Genomic DNA, 24,174 nt, shown 5'->3' with positions numbered 1-24,174 from the left:
TGCAGCCCAAATAAATTATTCACGGTGTTGAAGTAATAGACACATCTCAACATCAACTGTTCAGAGGAGACTGCGTGAATCAGGCATTCATGGTCGAATTGCTTCAAAGAAACCACTACTAAAGGACACCAATAAGAAGGAGAGACTTGCTTGGGCCAAGAAACATGAGTAATGGACATTAGGCTGGTGGAAATCTGTCCCTTGTTCTGATGAGTCCAAATTTGAGGTTTTTGGTTCCAACCACCGTGTCTTTGTGAGACGCAGAGTAGGTGAACGGATGATCTCCGCATGTGTAGTTCCCACCATGAAGCATGGTGGAGAAGGTGTGATGGTGTTGGGCTGCTTTGCTGGTGACAATGTCTGTGATTTATTTAGAATTCAAGGCACACTTAACCAGCATGGCTACCACAGCATTCTACAGCGATACGCCATGCCATCTGGTTTGCGCTTAGTGAGACATTTGTTTTTCAACAGGACAATGACCGAAAACCCACCTCCAGGTTGTGTAAGGGTTATTTGACCAAGAAGGAGAGTGATGGAGTTGTGCACCTGGCCTCCACAATCACCTGACCTCAACCCAATTGAGATGCTTTGGGATGAGTTGGACCGCAGAGTGATGGGAAAGCAGCCAACAAGTGCTCAACATATGTGGGAACTCCTTCAAGACTTTTGGAAAAGTATTCCAGGTGAAGCTGGTTGACAGAATGCTAAAGGTGTGCAAAGCTGTCAAGGCAAAGGGTGTCTACTTTGAAGAATCTCACATATAAAATATATTTTTCTTTGCTTAACACTTTTTTGGTTAATTAATGATTCCATATGTGTTATTTCATAGTTTTGATGTCTTCACTATTATTCTACAATGTAAAAAATAGTACAAATAAATAAATATATGAGTAGATGGGTACAAGTTTTTGACTGGTACTGTATATATCTAGTAGTCTGTTTTGTGGAATACAAACACTTATGTCCCTCTATTGTATGCTGGAGTTAACACTAACAAGTATTTTTACATAGACCAGAGAGATTTTATTTCCTTCTTGCATGCAAGGATTTGTTTTAAGTTAGAGAGTCATGCCACTGAGTTATGGTTGCCTAATTGTCTAAATAAGAAAATTAGAGTTGGGCCGTTTTTATAACTGGTGTATGTTCTGTGGGATGGTTATACTTTTCTGGAGCATTTAAAACACGAAGAAGTTCAGCACTATTTTATCCAACTAATCACTTAAACTTTAAACTGCTCACTTTAGGCTGGTAATGAGAATGGTCCTCCCATAAGTCTTTTGGTTCCATCAGACAGAATGTTTTTCTAACTGCTTACAGTAAAGGGCGATGGGATGTGTTCAGCTCTAAAAGAAACGTTTCTATAAGACTAGAAGACTCTTAATATCAATATGCCTCTGAAGCATTACAGCTGATCCTCCATCTACTATGGCTGCTATATAAAACCATTAAAAGAGACAGACCTGCGGGGAGTTGCCCTTATCGCTGTCGCCAGATGCAACATTCTGTGTCAAATCAATCCATCAGTGAAACTGGGTTTAAAATGGCACGCTCGCCAACACAGACGTACACCCATCGGGGTAGACACAGAAACAAGCATGTCATTGGATTTGATCAGTCTTACATGTAAGTAATTTGGCAATTACACTACATAATTAGTAATCCAATCAGAACTAATCCAATTGTTATTGTGATTCAGACAGGGGAAAATGATCAGTGGTGTGTATTCATTCATGTGTCATCACCAGGGTGTTCTACGAGTTTGCTTAGCACTTACCGCATGAGCTCTACAAGTTATTGGATGGTTATTGTAAATTGATAAGTTACACTGACATTGGTGAACCCTTGTCTATGGGGGAAAAAAACTCAACACCACCACCACGTTCTCCTCATGCATAGGAGATCAGACAAATTTGACGGAAAAACACCAAAATGCTATAGTCAGTGATGAAAAAAGAGTTCTCAATCTTGTTGGCACTTGAGACACTCTGAAATGAGAATCAAATCAAATCAAATGTATTTATATAGCCCTTTGTACATCAGCTGATATCTCAAAGTGCTGCACAGAAACCCAGCCTAAAACCCCAAACAGCAAGCAATGCAGGTGTAGAAGCACAGTGTAAAGTATTTAAGTAAAAGTACTTGAAAGTATTACTTTACTTTACTAATCATATTTTTGACTACTTTTACATCACTACATTCCTAAAGACAAGTATGTACTTTTTACTCCATACATTTCACCTGCCACCCAAAAGCTCTCATTACATTTTGGCAGGACAGGAAAATGGTGTAATTCACACACTTATCAAGAGAACATCCCTGGTCATCCCTACAGCCTCTGATCTGGCGGACTTACTAAACACATGCTTCTTTTGTAAATGATGTCTTGATTGTTGGAGTGTGCCACTGGCTTTCCATAAACTTAAAAAACAAGAAAATGATTCCGCCTGGTTTGCTTTATATAAAGCAGAGGCTCTTAAACTTTTTCAGCCTGGGACCAAATTAGAAAATCTGTGTTTTCCTGGGACCCAAGCTTAAGAGAATATGCAACGATACATAAATATTGGTACATTTCATTGCCCTTATGTCTAAAACAAATGCAACATAGACAAAATCTAATAATAATGACATGAAATATCTATATTAATATATATTAATGTTAATTTTCCCCATTTAAAAACACTCTTACATATCTGTCTAGGTTGGAACTGTTGTTGTTAAAATACAATAAATTATTTTCCTTCTGAACTGGAATAAACTGATTGATCACATCACACTGATGAATAACAGAACACACACACAGGCTTTTTGATAGTGCAACCCTAAGTAACAGTACATATGAAAAATTATCAGGCCTACTGTACATCTTACTGTATAAATTATTGTTGATAGAAAGTCTAGGTTGGAACTGTTGCTGTTAAAATACATATTTTTTTATTCTGAACTGGAATAAACTGATTGATCACATCACACAGATGTAGACCAGAAAACACACACACACACACACACACACACACACACACACACACACACACACACACACACACACACACACACACACACACACACACACACACACACACACACACAATCCTAATTAGAGGTGTGTGGCTGGTTGAAGTTTTCAACAAGCATGTCTATTCTGGGCTCAGTTTTTGACAGTGTAACACTGAGGTCAGGCTCAGCATCGACACTGTTTCTGTACTTGAGAACCCTAGCATGCATAGGTATGTGGTGCCAAACTGGATCAGAACATCTACTGCTTTCTCAGTCAGGCAGGAGAACATTTCCTGCTGTAGATGAATAACCCAGAACTGTGAGTGAGTTTCCTTCAAAAAGCATCTTGCATAAATCAGTTTATTCCAGTTAAGAATAACAATTGTTTCCTGAAGCATTCTGCCCTGTTCTGAAAGAACTCCCTCGTTTTACCATCATGCTGTGGATGTTTGGTCAGGACGTGTTGTTTTAATAATTTGTTCATTTTGAGAGACTCATTACTAAGCACTTCCCCACATGAAACACATTGTGGGTGCTCCTCTTTATAAGTTTGTTTGAAAGAGAGAGAAACAAATCGCTGTATATGCGTTTCATGACAATTGAGTTCAGTCAGAACTTGTGGCTAGCATGAGTCCATTTGATGACAGCAGTGAGTGATGGTGAGTAGGAATGACAAGTCAATGGCTGACAGAGTATCATCTGCTGCTGAACGTTGCGCTGCAACAGTCGGAGAAAGACTTGAGAGTTTCCACTGCCTCTTGGCCTGGGGGGCTAATTAGGCCTCAGCATCTGTACACAGGAGAGGAGAAATGGAGGAACGCAGGGATGTTTCAGGCAGTGTAATGGACCCAGAGTGTGTGACCGACTGCTATTCTGCGCTGAGTGCAGGAGAGCACATTTGCCTGGCTGATTGTTCACAGAGGAGCCACTATGTTACAATTAATACCAAATAGATTGAGTCTCAGAGCTGGGAGTGCATTTAGCAGGAAGGGTCACCCAGAGATGCTGATGGAAAGTAGCTTCAGACACCAGTGAGTGCTCTGGTTTGTTACAAATTCTGAAGTTTTACATTCACAAACACACAACCGGCATGGATATCGTAAACATGTTTTGTTCCTTAGAGACTTTATTTACACCAGAGATATAAAAGAGATTTATTCTCCCTCAAGTCTGTACTGTACTGTACTCTAATATTCCCTCAGCATGGAACGTTGTGAAGAGATGTGAAGAGACATTGCAGTTGGGCAGTTAAAATGTTCTGACTGCCCATGCATTGAGGTGTGAATGCGGTTAGATTTGGAGGTAATTTTCTGGTAGCTGGTTTTTATTGGCCCCTCCCGGGCTTGCCAGGGTTGTGTATGATGGTGGGTGGAGCTGCAATGTGCTCTGGTAACAGCCCTGGGAGGGCCAGCAGTGCCATTAGAGCCAGCTCTGTGTGACCACTATGCTTTGTGTCCCCTTTTATCTGCCACATCCCTCTCCCCTCTACCTCTCTTCCTGCCCTGCCCTTCCCCACTCACTCATTCACTTACTACTGCCTCCCCAAATCACTATTGTACTCTACTTTCCTGGCCCCCTCTAAATGCATGGTATTATCTTCCTCTTAGCCTCCTTTTCTTGTCTTTTCCCTTCTTTTTCTTTTGCCAACCCATTTTAGTGTCATTTCCTGCCTGCCCTCTGTATTCTCTGTCCCTTTCCCTTTCCATCACTTTCAATTTCTTGCCATGGTATCTCTCTGCATCTGTGCTTGTGTCCATCTCTCTCTCTCATGTTGCCCCCTTTTCTGTCCTCCACTCTCTCTCTCTCTCTCTCTCTCTCTCTCTCTCTCTCTCTCTCTCTCTCTCTCTCTCTCTCTCCTTCTGTAATTGGAAGGCAGGTGTTAACCTCAAGCTCAGTAATGTTTAGGAAGTTGATGGAGCCCAACAGTGGTCTCAACTCCCTCGCTCTCTCTCCCGTGTGACCAAATGGCCAACATGCCTTCCCTGCCTGCCTGCCTGCCACCAGTGAAATGTTCAGCCCCAGCGGTTTTGGCGGTAAAGCAATTAGGATTTGGAATTAGTTTTCAAATTAAAAAGGAATTAAACGGGCTAAGAGGTTAACCCTTTCAGGCATGGTCACATTCTTAGACAAAGAGCACTCTTTAAGCTTATTAAGGAATCCCTCCTATTGAAATTAAAGATGTCAGAGTTCACGTACGATACATCACTTCTTTTTTCCTCCTTCGGACTGAAAGGTTGTTCAAATATTGATGTTCTCCTCTCTGGAATAAGGGTAATTGTTTTTCTTCTTGCTCCCTTCCTTGGTTCTCTCTCTCCCCTTCTCTCTGTTTTTTTCTCTCTGTTTTTTTTCTCTCCTTGGGAAAAGTGACAAATCCTGCTTTGAAACTTAATGAAGTTTGAAATAGAATTCTCAGCTACAATTATCCCGTCGATGCTGGCTGTAACGGGAATGATGGTGCTATCTCTGCCCAATTATGAGAGCCAACAGAACAAACACCTGTAGCTGTGAGAACCCATCATGTGTCTCTTCTCCTTCCTGTCTAAAATTCTACATATTTACACTACCTAAACCTATCTAATACTGTCCCTGTGCCTAGTTCTGCAGCTGATCTACAGCAAAAGTGACCTTGGATTAGCTCCAATGGTTCTTGTTTCTCTTTCTTTTATCTCTCTATCCCTCTTTGCTTACCTCTTTCTCTCTTCCTGCGCTTCCCTCAGTCTCTGTCTATGCATCCCTATATCTCTCTGTATATGCTTATCTGTCTCTTCTCCTCTTCGTCTCTCCCCCTTTCTCTCCTCTTTGTTTCTACCTCCTTATACAGTATAACAACCTTAGTGTGTGTGTGCTCCTGCGTCTCTCTGCCTCTGCCACTCTATCCCCCTAAGCTGACAGGAGCCTAGCTCTCCTCCTGGTGCAGCAGCAGCTTCAGCAGCAGTAGCAGCCTTTAAATGGCTGCCTGATGGAGAGTGACATTTTCCCTGAGCTGGGGAGAGGAACGAGGTGATCTCTCCCTTTTCCTGCACAGAGTGCTCCTAATTGCCTGGTCACATTTGTGAGCCTGGCTGACAAGCTCTTACAAATCAATAATTCTGCTCGGGGAGATTGGGACACAGCCCTTTCACCCCCCCCCCCCCCCCAATCCCCTCCATGTCTACACACACACACACACACACACACACACACACACACACACACACACACACACACACACACACACACACACACACACACACACACACACACACGCACACACACACACACACACACCTTCAGCCTTAAATGGCTTTGTTTTTACCCATGATTCCAAGACAAATAGCGAGAGCGCATCGGAGCATTAAGGGCAGGGGGAAGGCTGAAGTAATGGATGGTGGAAATGGCGGAAGAGCCAGTGCTGCTCATTACTAAATGGACTCTATAGGAAGGAACTTCAACCTGCCTGCCTGACAGTCTACTATATACAAGGATGGGATGAGTTTGTATTGTCTACTTATTTCCCCCCAGGAGCCCCTGATCAGAAAGTTTCCCTTCACTGAGGACATAGATGCAGGGAATGGGCTTGAAATTACATTTGGTTTGAAGTGTGTGTGTGTGTGTGTGTGTGTGTGTGTGTGTGTGTGTGTGTGTGTGTGTGTGTGTGTGTGTGTGTGTGTGTGTGTGTGTGTGTGTGTGTGTGTGTGTGTGTTTTATTTTCAGGTTGTGTGTGCACCCATACCACCCATTTAAAATATATATTTTTATAAATTCTTTAGGAAATGTGTAATGTGTTGTTTTTAAAATACATATATATTTCAAAATGTTTTTGGAATGTATGTAAAATGTATATCTTAATATGTTAAATACATCGGAAAATGTATTTCATGTATTTCAAAATGCATTATAAAATACATACATACATCAAACAATGTATTTTAGACTATATTTATTGATGTGTTTTGTTAAATATATTTGGAAATGTATTTGGAAATGCCTTGTGAAATATATTACATTTGATTTTACTTGTAAGAAATATGTGTTTCCATTCAAATGTATGGCAAATATGAAAGATTGGCCAAATCATATTGTAATGAATTGGTTACTGTCTTAACAATTGAGTTCTTTATTGTCATCTGCACTTGCATTCAGAAAGTATTCAGACTTCTTGAACTTTTCCATATTTTGTTACGTTACATCCTTATTCTAAATTTATGAAAAAAAGATTTAATCAAATCTACTTACAGTTTTTAGAATCTGCAAAGGTATTAAAAATTAAAAACAGAAATACTTAGTTTAGTATTCAGACCCTTTGCTATTAGACTCAAAATTGAGCAGACGTTCATCCTGTTTCCATTGATTGTCCTTGAGATGTTTCTAAAACTTGATTGGAGTCCACCTGTGGTAAATTCAAAATATTGGACATTAATTGGAAAGGCACACACCTGTCTATATAAGGTTCCACAGTTGACAGTGCATGTCAGAGCAAAAACTAAGCCATGAGGTCGAAGGAATTGTCCGTAAAGCTCTGAGACAGGATTGTGTCGAGGCACAGATCTGGGGTAGGGTACCAAAGCATTTCTGTAGCATTGTAGGTCCCCAAGAACACAGTGGTCTCCATCATTCTTAAATGGAAGAAGTTTGGAACCGCCAACACTCTTTCTAGAGCTGGCCCCCCGGCCAAACTGAGAAATCAGGGTAGAAGGTCTTTGGTCAGGGAGGTGACCAAGAACCCAATGGTAACTCTGACAGAGCTGGGAAATGGGAGAACCTTCCAGAAGGACAACCATCTCTGCAGCATTCCATCAATCATGCCTTCATGGTAAAGTGGCCAGATGGAAGCCTCTCCTCACTAAAAGGCACGTGACAGCCCCCTTGTAGTTTGCCAAAGGCACCTAAAGGTGCTCAGGACCTCAGAGCTTGAGAGGATCTGCAGTGAAGAATGGGAGAAACTCCCAAAATACAGGTGTGCCAAGCTTGTAGCATCATACCCAAGAAGACTCGCAGCTGTAATCACTGCCAAAGGTGCTTCAACATGAAGCATGATAATGTGATATTTCAGTTTTTATATTTAATACATTTGCAAACATTTCTAAAAACCTGTTTTTGCTTTTCAACTATAATGTATTGTGTGCAGATTGATGAGGGGGAAAAAAAACATTTTAACCATTTTAAAATAAGGCTGTAACATAACAAAATGTGGAAAAAGTCAAGGGGTAGGAATACTTTCCGAATGCACTGTATGTCAGTATCATTAAAGGAAAACGTAAATATTTCAACTTCATATTCATCATCTCTAGTACCACCCCACAACATCACCATATATGTGAAAATGGCACTTTTCAATGTTTTGTAGTAAAGATAAAGATGTGTTTCCAATGGCATCCATGTGATTTTGACCAGTTTTGAGTAGGCATTGCCTAATAATTGTCTACTAATTGGTTGATAATGCCATTGGAAACACTTCTCTTTCTTTTTTACTGCAAAACATAGAAAAACACAATTTTCACATATGTTGATGTTCGGGTGGTGCTGGAGAGGATGAATATGAAGTAGAAAAAGTGAAGATTCCCTTCAAGACTCCAGAACTGGCAGTGTACAAGCCCAACCTTTGGTAACAGACTACATACAGGCTAAGCTGAAGATAGGCACTTACTATAGTAATTAAAAAAATGTATTTTATCCTCTTGAGATGGGAATTATTTTGTTTTTTTAGAAAACATGTGCTCTTTATGACAGAATGTTAAAATATCTCCATTGATCAACATGTAAAGAGTCATTTAAGTATCCTCTGAAGGGACAAACTATGTCATATGCCGAATTATATGCCAAATGTATGTAGATATATTTGAAATACATTTTACGTTAAGTTAAATATATTGAAATTTATATTGTTTTCAAATGGGTGTATGAGAATGGGGCATGTATGTTAAATCATCTTTTGTGTTTGTATGACTGATCCTAGCTCTGTCTTTGACGGTAGAAGGTGTTTCCTTCACTGAGGGATTCACAGTGTTTTCCTCTAACTGTTGCTGGCTGTTTCTCTTCTCTGTTGGCAGGCACGTTGGTGATGCAAGTGACAGCCAACGACTCAGATGATGACACCACAGCCAATGGGATGGTGCGCTACCGGATCCTGTCCCAGACCCCCCACATGCCCATCCCCAACATGTTCACCATCAACAGTGAGACGGGAGACATCTTCACCATGGCTGCCGGCCTGGACAGGGAGGTCAGTAGCACAACAAGGTCACACTGTCTGTCAGGGGAGCAGGGGGGATGAAGGGGCATTGACTTCCTGTTGGATCAGTTTCATGTCAGCCTGTTACTGCACATCCACAGTGTATGTTGTTGGTGTTAGCTATAGTCTGACAGTGGATGGTGTTCTCATTCCTATAGGTCACCACCCCTGTACACCAGTCAGTCACCTTTTGCCCTTAATAACTAACTCAGGATTCCCTCCCTCCCTAGACTAAACCTTAACCATTATGAGTAAAATAGTCAGACAGGGTTGGGGTCAATTCCTATCTATATTCCAGTCTGTTCAGGAACTGAATTATATTATTAATGTTTAGAGACTGTTCATGTCCGATTCAGCTGACAGTAGTTTAAATGGAATTGACCCCAACCCTGCAAACAGCACCATTAATGACTATAAAATATCAACACGTACTGGTCCTCCTGGAGGGGGTCATGGGAATGGATTTCACCTGATTTATCCTCTACCCTATCCCTGCAGGTGTGTGCCCCTCCTTTTCCCACTTCTTCTTAGATCACTAATGAGGGAGATCATGGAGGGTCAACTCTGTTTATCCCATAATGCATCAGCAGCCTGTCGGCAGAGTCTTTTATGAAAAGCTGTTCTCACCCTGCAGTCTGTCTCTCACAGTGCCTCAGATTATCTCAGACTCACTCTCCTAACACCCTGCAGTCTATCTCTCACAGTCCCTCACATTATCTCAGACTCACACTCCTAACACCCTGCAGTCTGTCTCTCACAGTCCCTCACATTATCTCAGACTCACGCTCCTAACACCCTGCAGTCTGTCTCTCACAGTCCCTCACATTATTTCAGACTCTCACTCCTAACAACCTGCAGTCTGGCTCTCACAGTCCCTCACATTATCTCAGACTCACACTCCTAACACCCTGCAGTCTGTCTCTCACAGTCCCTCACATTATCTCAGACTCACGCTCCTAACACCCTGCAGTCTGGCTCTCAGAGTCCCTCACATTATTTCAGACTCACACTCCTAACACCCTGCAGTCTGTCTCTCACAGTCCCTCACATTATTTCAGACTCTCACTCCTAACACCCTGCAGTCTGTCTCTCACAGTCCCTCACATTATTTCAGACTCTCGCGCCCAACACCCTGCAGTCTGTCTCTCACAGTTCCTCACATTATCTCAGACTCATGCTCCTAACACCCTGCAGTCTGTCTCTCACAGTCCCTCACATTATCTCAGACTCTCACTCCTAACACCCTGCAGTCTGTCTCTCAAAGTCTCTCACATTATTTCAGACTCTCACTCCTAACACCCTGCAGTCTGTCTCTCACAGTCCCTCATATTATTTCAGACTCTCACTCCTAATACCCTGCAATCTGTCTCTCACAGTCCCTCACATTATTTAACCAGGTAGGCTAGTTGAGAACAAGTTCTCATTTAAAACTGCGACCTGGCCAAGATAAAGCATAGCAGTGTGAACAGACAACAACACAGAGTTACACATGGAATAAACAATAAACAAGCCAATAACACAGTAGAAAAAAATAAAAAAAGAGTCTATATACATCGTGTGCAAAAGGCATGAGGAGGTAGGCAAATAATTACAATTTTGCAGATTAACACTGGAGTGATACATGATCAGATGGTCATGTGCAGGTAGAGATACTGGTGTGCAAAAGAGCAGAAAAGTAAATAAATAAAAACAGTATGGGGATGAGGTAGGTAAATTGGGTGGGCTATTTACCGATGGACTATGTACAGCTGCAGCGATCGGTTAGCTGCTCAGATAGCAGATGTTTGAAGTTGGTGAGGGAGATAAAAGTCTCCAACTTCAGCGATTTTTGCAATTCGTTCCAGTCACAGGCAGCAGAGAACTGGAAGGAAAGGCGGCCAAATGAGGTGTTGGCTTTAGGGATGATCAGTGAGATACACCTGCTGGAGCGTGTGCTACCGGTGGGTGTTGCCATCATGACCAGTGAACTGAGATAAGGCTGAGCTTTACCTAGCATGGACTTGTAGAAGACCTGGAGCCAGTGGGTCTGGCGACGAATATGTAGCGAGGGCCAGTCGACTAGAGCATACAGGTCGCAGTGGTGGGTGGTATAAGGTGCTTTTGTAACGAAACGGATGTCACTGTGATAAACTGCATCCAGTTTGCTGAGTAGAGTATTGGAAGCTATTTTGTAGATGACATCGCCGAAGTCGAGGATCGGTAGGATAGTCAGTTTTACTAGGGTAAGTTTGGCGGCGTGAGTGAAGGAGGATTTGTTGCGAAATAGAAAGCCGACTCTAGATTTGATTTTAGATTGGAGATGTTTGATATGAGTCTGGAAGGAGAGTTTACAGTCTAGCCAGACACCTAGGTAGTTATAGATGTCCACATATTCTACGTCGGAACCATCCTGGGTGGTGATGCTAGTCGGGCGTGCGGGTGCAGGCAGCGAACGGTTGAAGAGCATGCATTTGGTTTTACTAGCGTTTAAGAGCAGTTGGAGGCCATGGAGGGAGTGTTGTGTGGCATTGAAGCTCGTTTGGAGGTTAGATATCACAGTGTCCAAGGAACGGCCAGAAGTATACAGAATGGTGTCGTCTGCGTAGAGGTGGATCAGGGAATCGCCCGCAGCAAGAGCAACATCATTGATATATACAGAGAAAAGAGTCTGCCCGAGAATTTAACCCTGTGGCACCCCCATAGAGACTGCCAGAGGACCGGAACACATGCCGGTCCTCTGTCTCTCACAGTCCCTCACATTATTCCAGACTCTCACTCCTAACACCCTGCAGTCTGTCTCTCACAGTCCCTCACATTATTTCAGACTCTCACTCCTAACACTCTGTGGCCTGACATTCAGGGCAAAATACAACCGCCAATCCTACTCCTAAATGGTCCAAAGACATAAATGTATAACATACTCTATCATTATGATATTATTTGATACTCATCACTTAGTCTGATGATTTTACCAAAGCCATAAAAGTACAAGTGCTGAGTATAAACCTTTGAGCTCTGGCACCACGAGTCTCATAACGTTTATATTCAGAGATTTCCCAATAGTCCCACTAGGCAATAACTCCAGCCTGACCATCCTTTAGAACGCAGACCGATTTGACCTCTATGGAAAATAAAAGAATGGTATGGCTGCCAGGTTTAGTTGCTTAATATCTGATTTGTGGTGAATATTCAGGAAAAGAAACAAACCCAATTTCGTGCAAGTTCCTTATGTATGTGTGCATGCCCTTCTCTCATTCAAGTATAGATGTTAAATAGTATAGTGTTGACAGTCGGGCGTCAGTCTGCAGTTATTGCAGGGCCTGTTTCCCTGTTCCCTGGTCCCCCCCACAGCTGATTGAATGGGAGTCAACCCCATTAATCTAGATAGAGCAGTAGCCCAATCCCACCTGCCTCTCTCCTACTGATCCTCCCCATTAAACTGGGACAACTGGGTGTTCACCCACCTACACTCACGGTCACACACATACTGTAAACACACTCTCAGGCATTAACAGACAGGTATGCATGCACACACCCGCATGCCAGTGCGCACACACACACACACACAGTTTTGTAGCAGTTAATTCTCTTCATCAGTAGCACTGGTGTCTAATTGGAATATTCATGTGTTAATTAAGGGGTGAGGGAGCCTCTTCAGCAAGGAGGAGAGCAGGGGGACATGAAGGGCACTTCAGCATCACCCAGCCCTGAACACTCCTGAATGCCAATTACCCTCCCACTCACTGCACCCCTGACCTCACCTCTCCCGTGCCATCGCGTATCACTGCATGTTTCAGCACACGGGTTAACAAGCAGGGCTAAGCTGTTTCTGGGACCCTCTTTCTCTGCCTGGGAAATAGAGCCACTGTACATATAGAAGTTACTCTGCCAAGCAAAAGAGCAGTAACTACTAATTGAGTGGAACTGAGAGAAATGGCTTTAACATTTTTGTGGACAGACTACGTAAACATAAGTGGTACCGTAGATCTGTTATGATACAGATAACAAGCAACATTAGTTCCGGTTCTTCTTCTTTAAGGTTTTATAGACAGACTACATCCAAAAAGGTGTGTTGCCACCACCTACTGGGTGGGGTGAAAACTGAGATACTTTAAAAATATATTTTTAAATAAATAAAACACATTATTCTCAAAAAACTAAAACTAAATTCAATGTACTCCTTCACTTAGTCAAATGTACTCAGATGCCTAAGCAGGCTCTGGGACCTGAGATGGGGGAACATATTTAGTCAGTATTCCCAGCAATGTTTCAGCCGTGAAGTCCTGGAAATCCAATATTATCTTAGCTGCTTTCACAATGATTTCCAGTTTCTTTTTTTGTTTGTTTGTCCTGTAAAATGAACCACCTCCACAATAAATTCAACAAAATCAGCGTTCTTCAGACTGACATCCACAGGCTGCTGGGTATTCACTGCCAAGGCTTCATCATCTCCACTCGCATAGAAGAACGTCTCGACAGCCCTGATCCTTTCTACTTTTCCCTCCTTCACCCTAACAGGGCACTCAGAGAACTCTGGAATGTGATCCCCATCACAATTGCAACACAGTGCATCTTTAGACTCTTCAACAATGATATTCTGTTTGCAAACACGTGACCCGTGGCCAAACTTTTTAACATTTATGACATTGAAAGCAACTTTTGTACATAAGCTCACACCGCATATTTCATATATCCCAGCTTTATATGAGTTTGGAGAAATTCTTCATCAAGACTTTCTTCCTTTTTACCATTCAAATTGTGGGTTAAGCAATGTGAATCAACTATTCCTGGCATGTTCATCTTAAACCATGAAGCCTCAATATCTACCGAGAAACCTGATATGACACCTTTTATCGGTGCCCTACTCCGATAATCATAACTTGCCACTTCATTCGTCAATAATTTGCAGAGCCACAATGCTTTCTCATTTTCTTCTTTTGACAACCATGAAATCAACATCATACCACTCTTGGTCAGTCTGACTGACTCCACTTCTCCCAATGCATCCTTAACCATCTTTGTTACTGCAAGCGGGTTTCCCCCAAAATATATCCTTGTTCATGAATCGTACTCCAACAAGCAATGAGGCATTATCATACTTGATTTACAACTTTAGCCCTTCTAGCTTCATTCTTAGATGTTACAGTATTCCACTCCATTTCTTCACTCACGCCAACAGAATAAAAAGTGTTTCTGCTTCCACCTTTACAGAGCCGTGGATCTCCCTCGTCCTTTCCCACTGCATTGTCACCTACCCACTCAGTTCCGGTTCCTTTTCGGCATTGGTTTTTTGGACAAATCACGATTTCGCAGGTTTCAAATTTCAGAAGGGGAGTGGACATGTGGCCCTTAGACATGCCCATAACTTCCAAAGAGAGAGGATAGAGCTCTTCATTCTGGTTCGGATCCTCATTCTATCTCTTCTCTTAATGACATGTAAGGACCCAGAACTTAATCGAGCATCTGACCATTTACGCAATACTTTAGTTCTGGGTTAACTGAGATTACTGTATCTGTTACTTTGACAAAGAAAATTGTAATAAATAAAAAAGTATACCAGTTTAATTTAAGAACCAAAAAATGGACAACTCTGCCATATAGATTGCAAAATAGTTTAATAGATTTTCGATGTATCGATTCCATGTTTATGAACTGATACACCAAACGACGCTGGATTCAAAACTTAGTTTTCAATTGACATTTTTATAAAAAATTCCTGCAACCAATAGAATGTTATATATACAGTGGGGCAAAAAAGTAATTAGTCAGCCACCAATTGTGCAAGTTCTCCCACTTAAAAAGATGAGAGAGGCCTGTAATTTTCATCATAGGTACACTTCAACTATGACAGACAAAATGAGAAAAAAATATCCAGAAAATCACATTGTAGGATTTTTTATGAATTTATTTGCAAATTATGGTGGAAAATAAGTATTTGGTCAATAACAAAAGTTTATCTCAATACTTTGTTATATACCCTTTGCTGGCAATGACAGAGGTCAAATGTTTTCTGTAAGGCCCATTCCTCCATGCAGATCTCCTCTAGAGCAGTGATGTTTTGGGGCTGTTGCTGGGCAACACGGACTTTCAACTCCCTCCAAAGATTTTCTATGGGGTTGAGATCTGGAGACTGGCTAGGCCACTCCAGGACCTTGAAATGCTTCTTACGAAGCCACTCCTTCATTGCCCGGGCGGTGTGTTTGGGATCATTGTCATGCTGAAATACCCAGCCATGTTTCATCTTCAATGCCCTTGCTGATGGAAGGAGGTTTTCACTCAAAATCTCACGATACATGGCCCCATTCATTCTTTCCTTTACACGGATCAGTCGTCCTGGTCCCTTTGCAGAAAAACAGCCCCAAACAATGATGTTTTCACCCCCATGCTTCACAGTAGGTATGGTGTTCTTTGGATGCAACTCAGCATTCTTTGTCCTCTATATGACATTCTCCCAATCTTCTTCTGGATCATCAAATGCTCTCTAGCGAACTTCAGACGGGCCTGGACATGTACTGGTTTAAGCAGGGGGACACGTCTGGCACTGCAGGATTTGAGTCCCTTGTGTGTTACTGATGGTAGGCTTTGTTACTTTGGTCCCAGCTCTCTGCAGGCCATTCACTAGGTCCCCCCGTGTGGTTCTGGGATTTTTGCTCACTGTTCTTCTGATAATTTTGACCCCACGGGGTGAGATCTTGCATGGAGCCCCAGATCGAGGGAGATTATCAGTGGTCTTGTATGTCTTCCATTTCCTAATAATTGCTCCCACAGTTGATTTCTTCAAACCAAGCTGCTTACCTATTGCAGATTCAGTCTTCCCAGCCTGGTGCAGGTCTACAATTTTGTTTCTGGTGTCCTTTGACAGCTCTTTGGTCTTGGCCATAGTGGAGTTTGGAGTGTGACTGTTTGAGGTTGTGGACAGGTGTCTTTTATACTGATAACAAGTTCAAACAGGTGCCATTAATACAGGTAACGAGTGGAGGACAGAGGAACCTCTTAAAGAAGAAGTTACAGGTCTGTGAGAGCCAGAAATCTTGCTTGTTTGTAGGTGAACAAATACTTATTTTCCACCATAATTTGCAAATAAATTCATTAAAAAACCTACAATGTGATTTTCTGGATTTTTTTTCTCATTTTGTCTGTCATAATTGAAATGTACCTATGATGAAAATTACAGGTCTCTCTCATCTTTTTAAGTGGGAGAACTTGCACAATTGGTGGCTGACTAAATACTTTTTTACCCCACTGTATATATATATTTATATGGAGATACAACCATCTCAGCTCTGCAGATTTTGCTGCGAAGAAACAGAATCATTAGATCATTTGTTTTGGTAATGTCATATGTAGCTTGTTTTTGGTCGAAGGTTCAGGAATGGCTTAAGAATTGCAACATTTACCTGGAGCTAACTGCAGATCGCACTGCTGGGTGTTATAAAAAGTCATAACCAATCGATCAATAATATAATAATACTCTTAGCAAAAAATTGTATCTTTATTTTACAGTAGGTAGAATCTATAGAAAGGTTCAGAACTTTTGGGGAATGTCACAGCAAAGTAAAAAATGTATATTGCAAATCCAAAATTGGAATGTGTTCAGGGATAGATGGGAGGGGTTGACTGGAGCTGAAGGATGGGACTAAAAACAAACAAAAAATGTCAGTAAAATGTATGTAGTATGTATAAGTTGGAAGTAGAAACCTACAGTGCATTCAGAAAGCATTCAGAACCTTTTACTTTTTCCACATTTTGTTACGTTACAGCCTTATTCTAAAATTGATTAAACTGTTTTTGTCCTCATCAATCTACACACAATACACCATAATGACAAATCAAAAACAGGTTTTTAGAAATTGCTTCACATTTATAAAAAATCTAATTGCTATCACATTTACATAAGTATTCAGACACTTTACTCAGTACTTTGTTAACTCACCTTTGGCAGCGATTACAGCCTCAAGTCTTCTTGGGTATGACTCTACAAGCTTGACACACCTGTATGGGAGAGTTTCCCATTCTTCCCTGCAGATCCTCAAGCTCTGGTGTGGTTCTTGGTCACCTCCCTGACCAAGGCACTTCTCCCCCGATTTCTGTTTGGCCGGGCGGCCAGCTCTAGGAAGAGTCTTCTTCTATTTAAGGATGATGGAGGCCACTGTGTTCTTTGGGACCTTCAATGCTGCATAAATGTTTTGGTACCCTTCCCCAGATCTGTGTCTCGACCCAATCCTGTCTCTGAGCTCCTTTGACCTCATGGCTTTGTTTTTGCTCTGACATGCACCTTCATCTGTGGGACCTTGTATAGACAGGTATGTGCCTTTCCAAATCATGTCCAGTCAATTGAATTTACCGCAGGTGGACTCCAATCAAGTTGTAGAAACTTTTCAAAGATGATTAATGAAAATAGGACGCACTTCAGCTCAATTTCAAGTCTCATAGCAAAGAGTCTGAATACTTATGTAAATAAAAATTAAAATTTTGCATACATTTCTAAAAACGTGTTTTCGATCTGTCACAATGGGGTATTGTGTGTAGATTTTTATTTTATTTTATTTAACCAATTTTAGAATAAGGCTGTAACTTAACAAAACTTTGAAAAAGTCCAGGTTTCCGAATACTTTCCAAAGGCATTGTAAGTGTAGTTGTCTATAAGTTTACTCAAGTTATGGGAGGCATGGTAGGGTTAGGGGAAAATAATAAAGGAAAATATATTTTGAAAATATATTAAAATATATATATATATATATATATATATATATATATATATATATATATATATATATATACAGTGCCTTGCGAAAGTATTCGGCCCCCTTGAACTTTGCGACCTTTTGCCACATTTCAGGCTTCAAACATAAAGATATAAAACTGTATTTTTTTTGTGAAGAATCAACAACAAGTGGGACACAATCATGAAGTGGAACGACATTTATTGGATATTTCAAACTTTTTTAACAAATCAAAAACTGAAAAATTGGGCGTGCAAAATTATTCAGCCCCTTTACTTTCAGTGCAGCAAACTCTCTCCAGAAGTTCAGTGAGGATCTCTGAATGATCCAATGTTGACCTAAATGACTAATGATGATAAATACAATCCACCTGTGTGTAATCAAGTCTCCGTATAAACGCACCTGCACTGTGATAGTCTCAGAGGTCCGTTAAAAGCGCAGAGAGCATCATGAAGAACAAGGAACACACCAGGCAGGTCCGAGATACTGTTGTGAAGAAGTTTAAAGCCGGATTTGGATACAAAAAGATTTCCCAAGCTTTAAACATCCCAAGGAGCACTGTGCAAGCGATAATATTGAAATGGAAGGAGTATCAGACCACTGCAAATCTACCAAGACCTGGCCGTCCCTCTAAACTTTCAGCTCATACAAGGAGAAGACTGATTAGAGATGCAGCCAAGAGGCCCATGATCACTCTGGATGAACTGCAGAGATCTACAGCTGAGGTGGGAGAATCTGTCCATAGGACAACAATCAGTTGTATATTGCACAAATCTGGCCTTCATGGAAGAGTGTCAAGAAGAAAGCCATTTCTTAAAGATATCCATAAAAAGTGTCGTTTAAAGTTTGCCACAAGCCACCTGGGAGACACACCAAACATGTGGAAGAAGGTGCTCTGGTCAGATGAAACCAAAATGGAACTTTTTGGCAACAATGCAAAACGTTATGTTTGGCGTAAAAGCAACACAGCTGAACACACCATCCCCACTGTCAAACATGGTGGTGGCAGCATCATGGTTTGGGCCTGCTTTTCTTCAGCAGGGACAGGGAAGATGGTTAAAATTCATGGGAAGATGGATGGAGCCAAATACAGGACCATTCTGGAAGAAAACCTGATGGAGTCTGCAAAAGACCTGAGACTGGGACGGAGATTTGTCTTCCAACAAGACAATGATCCAAAACATAAAGCAAAATCTACAATGGAATGGTTAAAAAATAAACATATCCAGGTGTTAGAATGGCCAAGTCAAAGTCCAGACCTGAATCCAATCAAGAATCTGTGGAAAGAACTGAAAACTGCTGTTCACAAATGCTCTCCATCCAACCTCACTGAGCTCGAGCTGTTTTGCAAGGAGGAATGGGAAAAAAATTCAGTCTCTCGATGTGCAAAACTGATAAAAATCAAATCAAATCAAATCAAATCAAATCAAATTTTATTTGTCACATACACATGGTTAGCAGATGTTAATGCGAGTGTAGCGAAATGCTTGTGCTTCTAGTTCCGACAATGCAGTAATAACAAGTAATCTAACTAACAATTCCAAAACTACTGTCTTGTACACAGTGTAAGGGGATAAAGAATATGTACATAAGGATATATGAATGAGTGATGGTACAGAGCAGCATAGGCAAGATACAGTAGATGGTATCGAGTACAGTATGTACAAATGAGATGAGTATGTAAACAAAGTGGCATAGTTTAAAGTGGCTAGTGATACATGTATTACATAAGGATACAGTCGATGATATAGAGTACAGTATATACGTATGCATATGAGATGAATAATGTAGGGTAAGTAACATTATATAAGGTAGCATTGTTTAAAGTGGCTAGTGATATATTTACATCATTTCCCATCAATTCCCATTATTAAAGTGGCTGGAGTTGAGTCAGTGTCAGTGTGTTGGCAGCAGCCACTCAGTGTTAGTGGTGGCTGTTTAACAGTCTGATGGCCTTGAGATAGAAGCTGTTTTTCAGTCTCTCGGTCCCAGCTTTGATGCACCTGTACTGACCTCGCCTTCTGGATGATAGCGGGGTGAACAGGCAGTGGCTCGGGTGGTTGATGTCCTTGATGATCTTTATGGCCTTCCTGTGACATCGGGTGGAGTAGGTGTCCTGGAGGGCAGGTAGTTTGCCCCCGGTGATAGAGACATACCCCAAGCGACTTACAGCTGTAATCGCAGCAAAAGGTGGCGATACAAAGTATTAACTTAAGGGGGCTGAATAATTTTGCACGCCCAATGTTTCAGTTTTTGATTTGTTAAAAAAGTTTGAAACATCCAATAAATGTCGTTCCACTTCATGATTGTGTCCCACTTGTTGTTGATTCTTCTCAAAAAAAATACAGTTTTATATATTTATGTTTGAAGCCTCAAATGTGGCAAAAGGTCGCAAAGTTCAAGGGGGCCGAATACTTTCGCAAGGCACTGTATATACATATATATTTACAAATAAAATATGAGGCATTGGAATTTGTACAGACAATTCCATTGATTGAAATACATTCCTCACCTTTTCTAGCTGCGATGGGTTCATATTCCTGTAGCCATACATCAAATTACCATCTGCATCTCTCATTTAATTGGGTCTATATAAATAGGTAGACTATGTATTTCAAGTTTTGATGTATGTGATCCCATAGGCAGTGTGGTGTATAGCCTACAGAAGAATTTGACAGTTGATATTTTAGTTTGAAGTATGTATGCTATTGTACTCTTGAATTTATTTTGAGTAGCCTAGACAATGTTTCAGAATTTGCGGATAATCCAGCATATTTAGGTTGGGGGAAAAGTCTATGCAAAAAAAATGGTTGAATTGAAACATTCTACAGGTCAAATCAAATCAAATCAAATATATTTATATAGCCCTTCGTACATCAGCTGATATCTCTGTACAGAAAGTGCTGTACAGAAACCTAGCCTAAAACCCCAAACCGCAAGCAATGCAGGTGTAGAAGCACGTTGGCTAGGAAAAACTCCCTAGAAAGGCCAAAACATATGAAGAAACCTAGAGAGGAACCAGACTATGTGGGGTGGCCAGTCCTCTTCTGGCTGTGCCGGGTGGAGATTATAACAGAACATGGCCAAGATGTTCAAATGTTCATAAATGACCAGCATGGTCGAATAATAATAAGGCAGAACAGTTGAAACTGGAGCAGCAGCACGGTCAGGTGGACTGGGGACAGCAAGGAGTCATCATGTCAGGTAGTCCTGGGGCGTGGTCCTAGGGCTCAGGTCAGTTGAAACTGGAGCAGCAGCACGGCCAGGTGGACTGGGGACAGCAAAGTCCACAACTATTTGCCATTGTTTTCTCTTTCAGAAACTGTCACAGTCCTTTGCCAAATACAGCATAAATTACTGAATTTTAAAAAACATTCTGCCAACACATTAAATAGACCGATAGCTTACGTAAATATTTGACAGGACGGGTAGGCTGCAGTATTGCTGTGCGATAGGAGTCCGAAATCATAAACCTGTTTCATTTCAGAGCCTGTACCAAGTCAGGACATTTTTACCCAATAATCTATTGATAAACAACATTTTAAACAATAATTGGTCCTTTGCATAGAAGTGTGGACTGTAGCCTACTTTTTAATGGTTTCCAATATACAATCAATCTTGCAGAATGCATGGATAGGCACTTGCTATAGGCAGCATGCATGTTTAGTTTGAAAAAGTCACTGCAAAATATCAAACCATCTGCCCCCACCTCATAGCCGCGGGAAGTACGGGGTGTGGGCAGAATGGTTTGATATTTTGCAGTGACTTTTTCAAACTAAACAATGATTTTATTTATTTTTTATTATATTTTCACAAAAGTAGTGCATTGGGCTTCTACTAGTCCGATTTAGCTGTCTGTAGCGTGGGCAAAAAAACACAGAGGTACGTATTCTTTTCAGAAATGGCACATGCAGATATTTTGTGTGACATTTATGCAACGGTTATAAATGAGTCCTGGTCCTGAGTGCAGCTGATTGTAACTGGTAGAGTACAATGTGAGGTAGCCTGCTGGGTGTCAGAGCTTCTAAGTGTGAGACAGTCGTACTGTCTTTACGTGGCCTTGGCCCCTGTGTGCCACAACTGGGCTGGGGTGTGTCTGTGCTCTCTGGCCCTGGCTGGAGTGGCAGAGCTGTTTCTTTTCATTCCCCCAGGCTACTGCATCCTCTCTGGGGCCTGGCTGGGCATGATGCTGATCTGTGTGGCTGACTCGTGTCGGCTCCAGTTTGGAAAGTGTCAGCTTTGCTCTGCCTGATTAGGGCATTGATCGGACACTGTGCTGGAGTGCCTACACACTGTCCCCTTGGTGGAGGAAAGAGGCCTGGCAGGGGACCATGCATGGCTCTGGGCACCTACAGGGGCTTAGCGTTTCTATACGTATCCAGGGGACTGAGTATCACTCTCTCATCATGGTGAAGTGGTTCAGCACTAGGGGCTACTTCTTTAGAAACCTTAGCCATACTCTGTTTGGCATATCTGGTGGCAAATATGTATATGGATGTTTCTTTGAGGGTTTGTGTATGACTGTATTTCATGAGTGGATCATATTGGTCAAGGTTTAAGTTTGTATTGTATGTCCATGTGACTTTGTGTTTAATACAGTGTATTTAGCAGGAGCTCTGTGCTCCATTTTCCTCAGAGAGCTGCAGTGAATGGAAAGGAGTCTCTCTGGGTTAAATGTGAGTCAGTGGCTGTTTGATGGAGATTGTTAGTGACAGGGTAACCACTGTGGTCAGTACCAGACTGACAGGCCGGAACACAAACTACAGAACAAATACGGAAAGTGCTGGTGCAGTGCTCATTCACACTTGCTTTCTCTTTCTCAAATGTTCAGCCTACCCTGTCTAACACACTCCTCAAACACACACAGCTCAAACACACACCGCTCATTCTCCATTAATGTTTGGCTAGTAAAAATGTTACCTTACATTTCCGTTGTCAATGTCAGTAACGTCCCCATTTGGGTGGGCCATTTTCTCAACAAAGATTCGAGAACAAACTCGGTTTCTCTCAAACTCTGAACAGTGACCATTGGACAACCATTTTTCATTTTCATTTGACCTTTTTGGTGAAATGCTGGCCATTGAGTTCTGATAGCCTGTAGCCTTTTGCTCTTTCTGCAGTCTCTGGTAAAAAAAAAAAAACGGCCTTATTCAGTACCTGTAAAAAGGATCTAATTTGACCTCCGGTTCCAGCGGTGCTTTGTTCTTATGGCCATAGATGCCTTTCAACACTTCCCATTAAAGTCCAAGGGCTTAGGCCCGTGGGAAAAAGCACTGCTGTTGTTCTGCTTGGTGGAAGAAAAAGGCTTATTTCCTTTCTGAGGTGGACTCTTTAATCTAACAGACTTCTGTTCAGCAGATGACTAGAGGAGTCATTAGAGACCCCTTTTTCTGGCTTGTTGGGGCAACCAAACTGACGGGAGGGAGAGGATGTGTGTCGGTGTGCCTTGCGAGTGTGTTTGCATATGTGTGTACTTAGATCAACTTCTCGCAACTCTCAGGTGATGAACAAAGTGCTGCAGGACAGCATGTCCCATTTTCCCTACTGTGTGAGAGTGCCACCTGCTGTTAGGCTTAACTCACCTTTCCCTGCTCAGTCAGGATACCCACTGGACAGCAGCTATCTAGGACTACTGATACCTTGATGTGGCTGAATCACAGTGAGGCAGTCTGGAGAGAGTGTAAAGGGTCTATTACTGCAGTGCACTATGAGATAAGATGGTATTGATATTTCATTATGACTGTAATAAAGAGCAGCCCATATTGAGTTTTTATTCATAGAGCTGGTCTAGTTCAGGTTAACATGTGGAGCGAGTCCTAATGACTCTGCAGAACTTTAAATGAGTCTGGGCGAGTTTAAGTGCTTTAAAACGCCTCTCTGGATCACCTGACCTGACTATTAAACACACTGCTCCCTGAGTAGAGAGAGATAGAGAGAGAGAATTGATTTTTTCCCCAGCTTTTTACTGACGTCCATCAGGGTTCACTAGATGGCCCCATGGGTTCCACCATCAATGTTTCTAGTATTCAGGTCCTGGCCCCAGAGCTGTTATAGGCTGTGCTCTCAACAGTGCAGAACTGGCCCAGTGATAGCAGATAGCAGGGCTGCTGAATGGTGGAAGGTTGGACGCAGCAGGCTAGGATGGGCTTCCCTCTCCTCTCCTCTTCACATTGACTGACCTGTCCTTGACGTCCAGTCTCCACACCAGCACCATAGGGGGTTTAGCCAGATGGATTAATGAGAGCAGAGAGGAGCGGTGTCTCT

The 24,174-nt window shown here is 41.8% G+C and overlaps 1 protein-coding gene across 1 annotated transcript in view; it reads left to right on the top strand.

The window, feature by feature from the left end:
- LOC139369870 (cadherin-4-like) overlaps positions 1 to 24,174 on the top strand; it is a 342,139-nt gene that overhangs the window by 301,406 nt on the left and 16,559 nt on the right. The window contains exon 8 of the mRNA XM_071109152.1: positions 9,027 to 9,199. Coding sequence (XP_070965253.1) covers positions 9,027 to 9,199 — 173 coding nt within the window. The remainder of the gene's footprint in view (positions 1 to 9,026; positions 9,200 to 24,174) is intronic.

Source organism: Oncorhynchus clarkii, chromosome 17, assembly GCF_045791955.1.
Source record: "Oncorhynchus clarkii lewisi isolate Uvic-CL-2024 chromosome 17, UVic_Ocla_1.0, whole genome shotgun sequence".
In the NCBI taxonomy this organism is placed as follows: Eukaryota; Metazoa; Chordata; class Actinopteri; order Salmoniformes; family Salmonidae; genus Oncorhynchus; species Oncorhynchus clarkii.
This window is presented reverse-complemented; position numbering and strand designations above follow the sequence as displayed.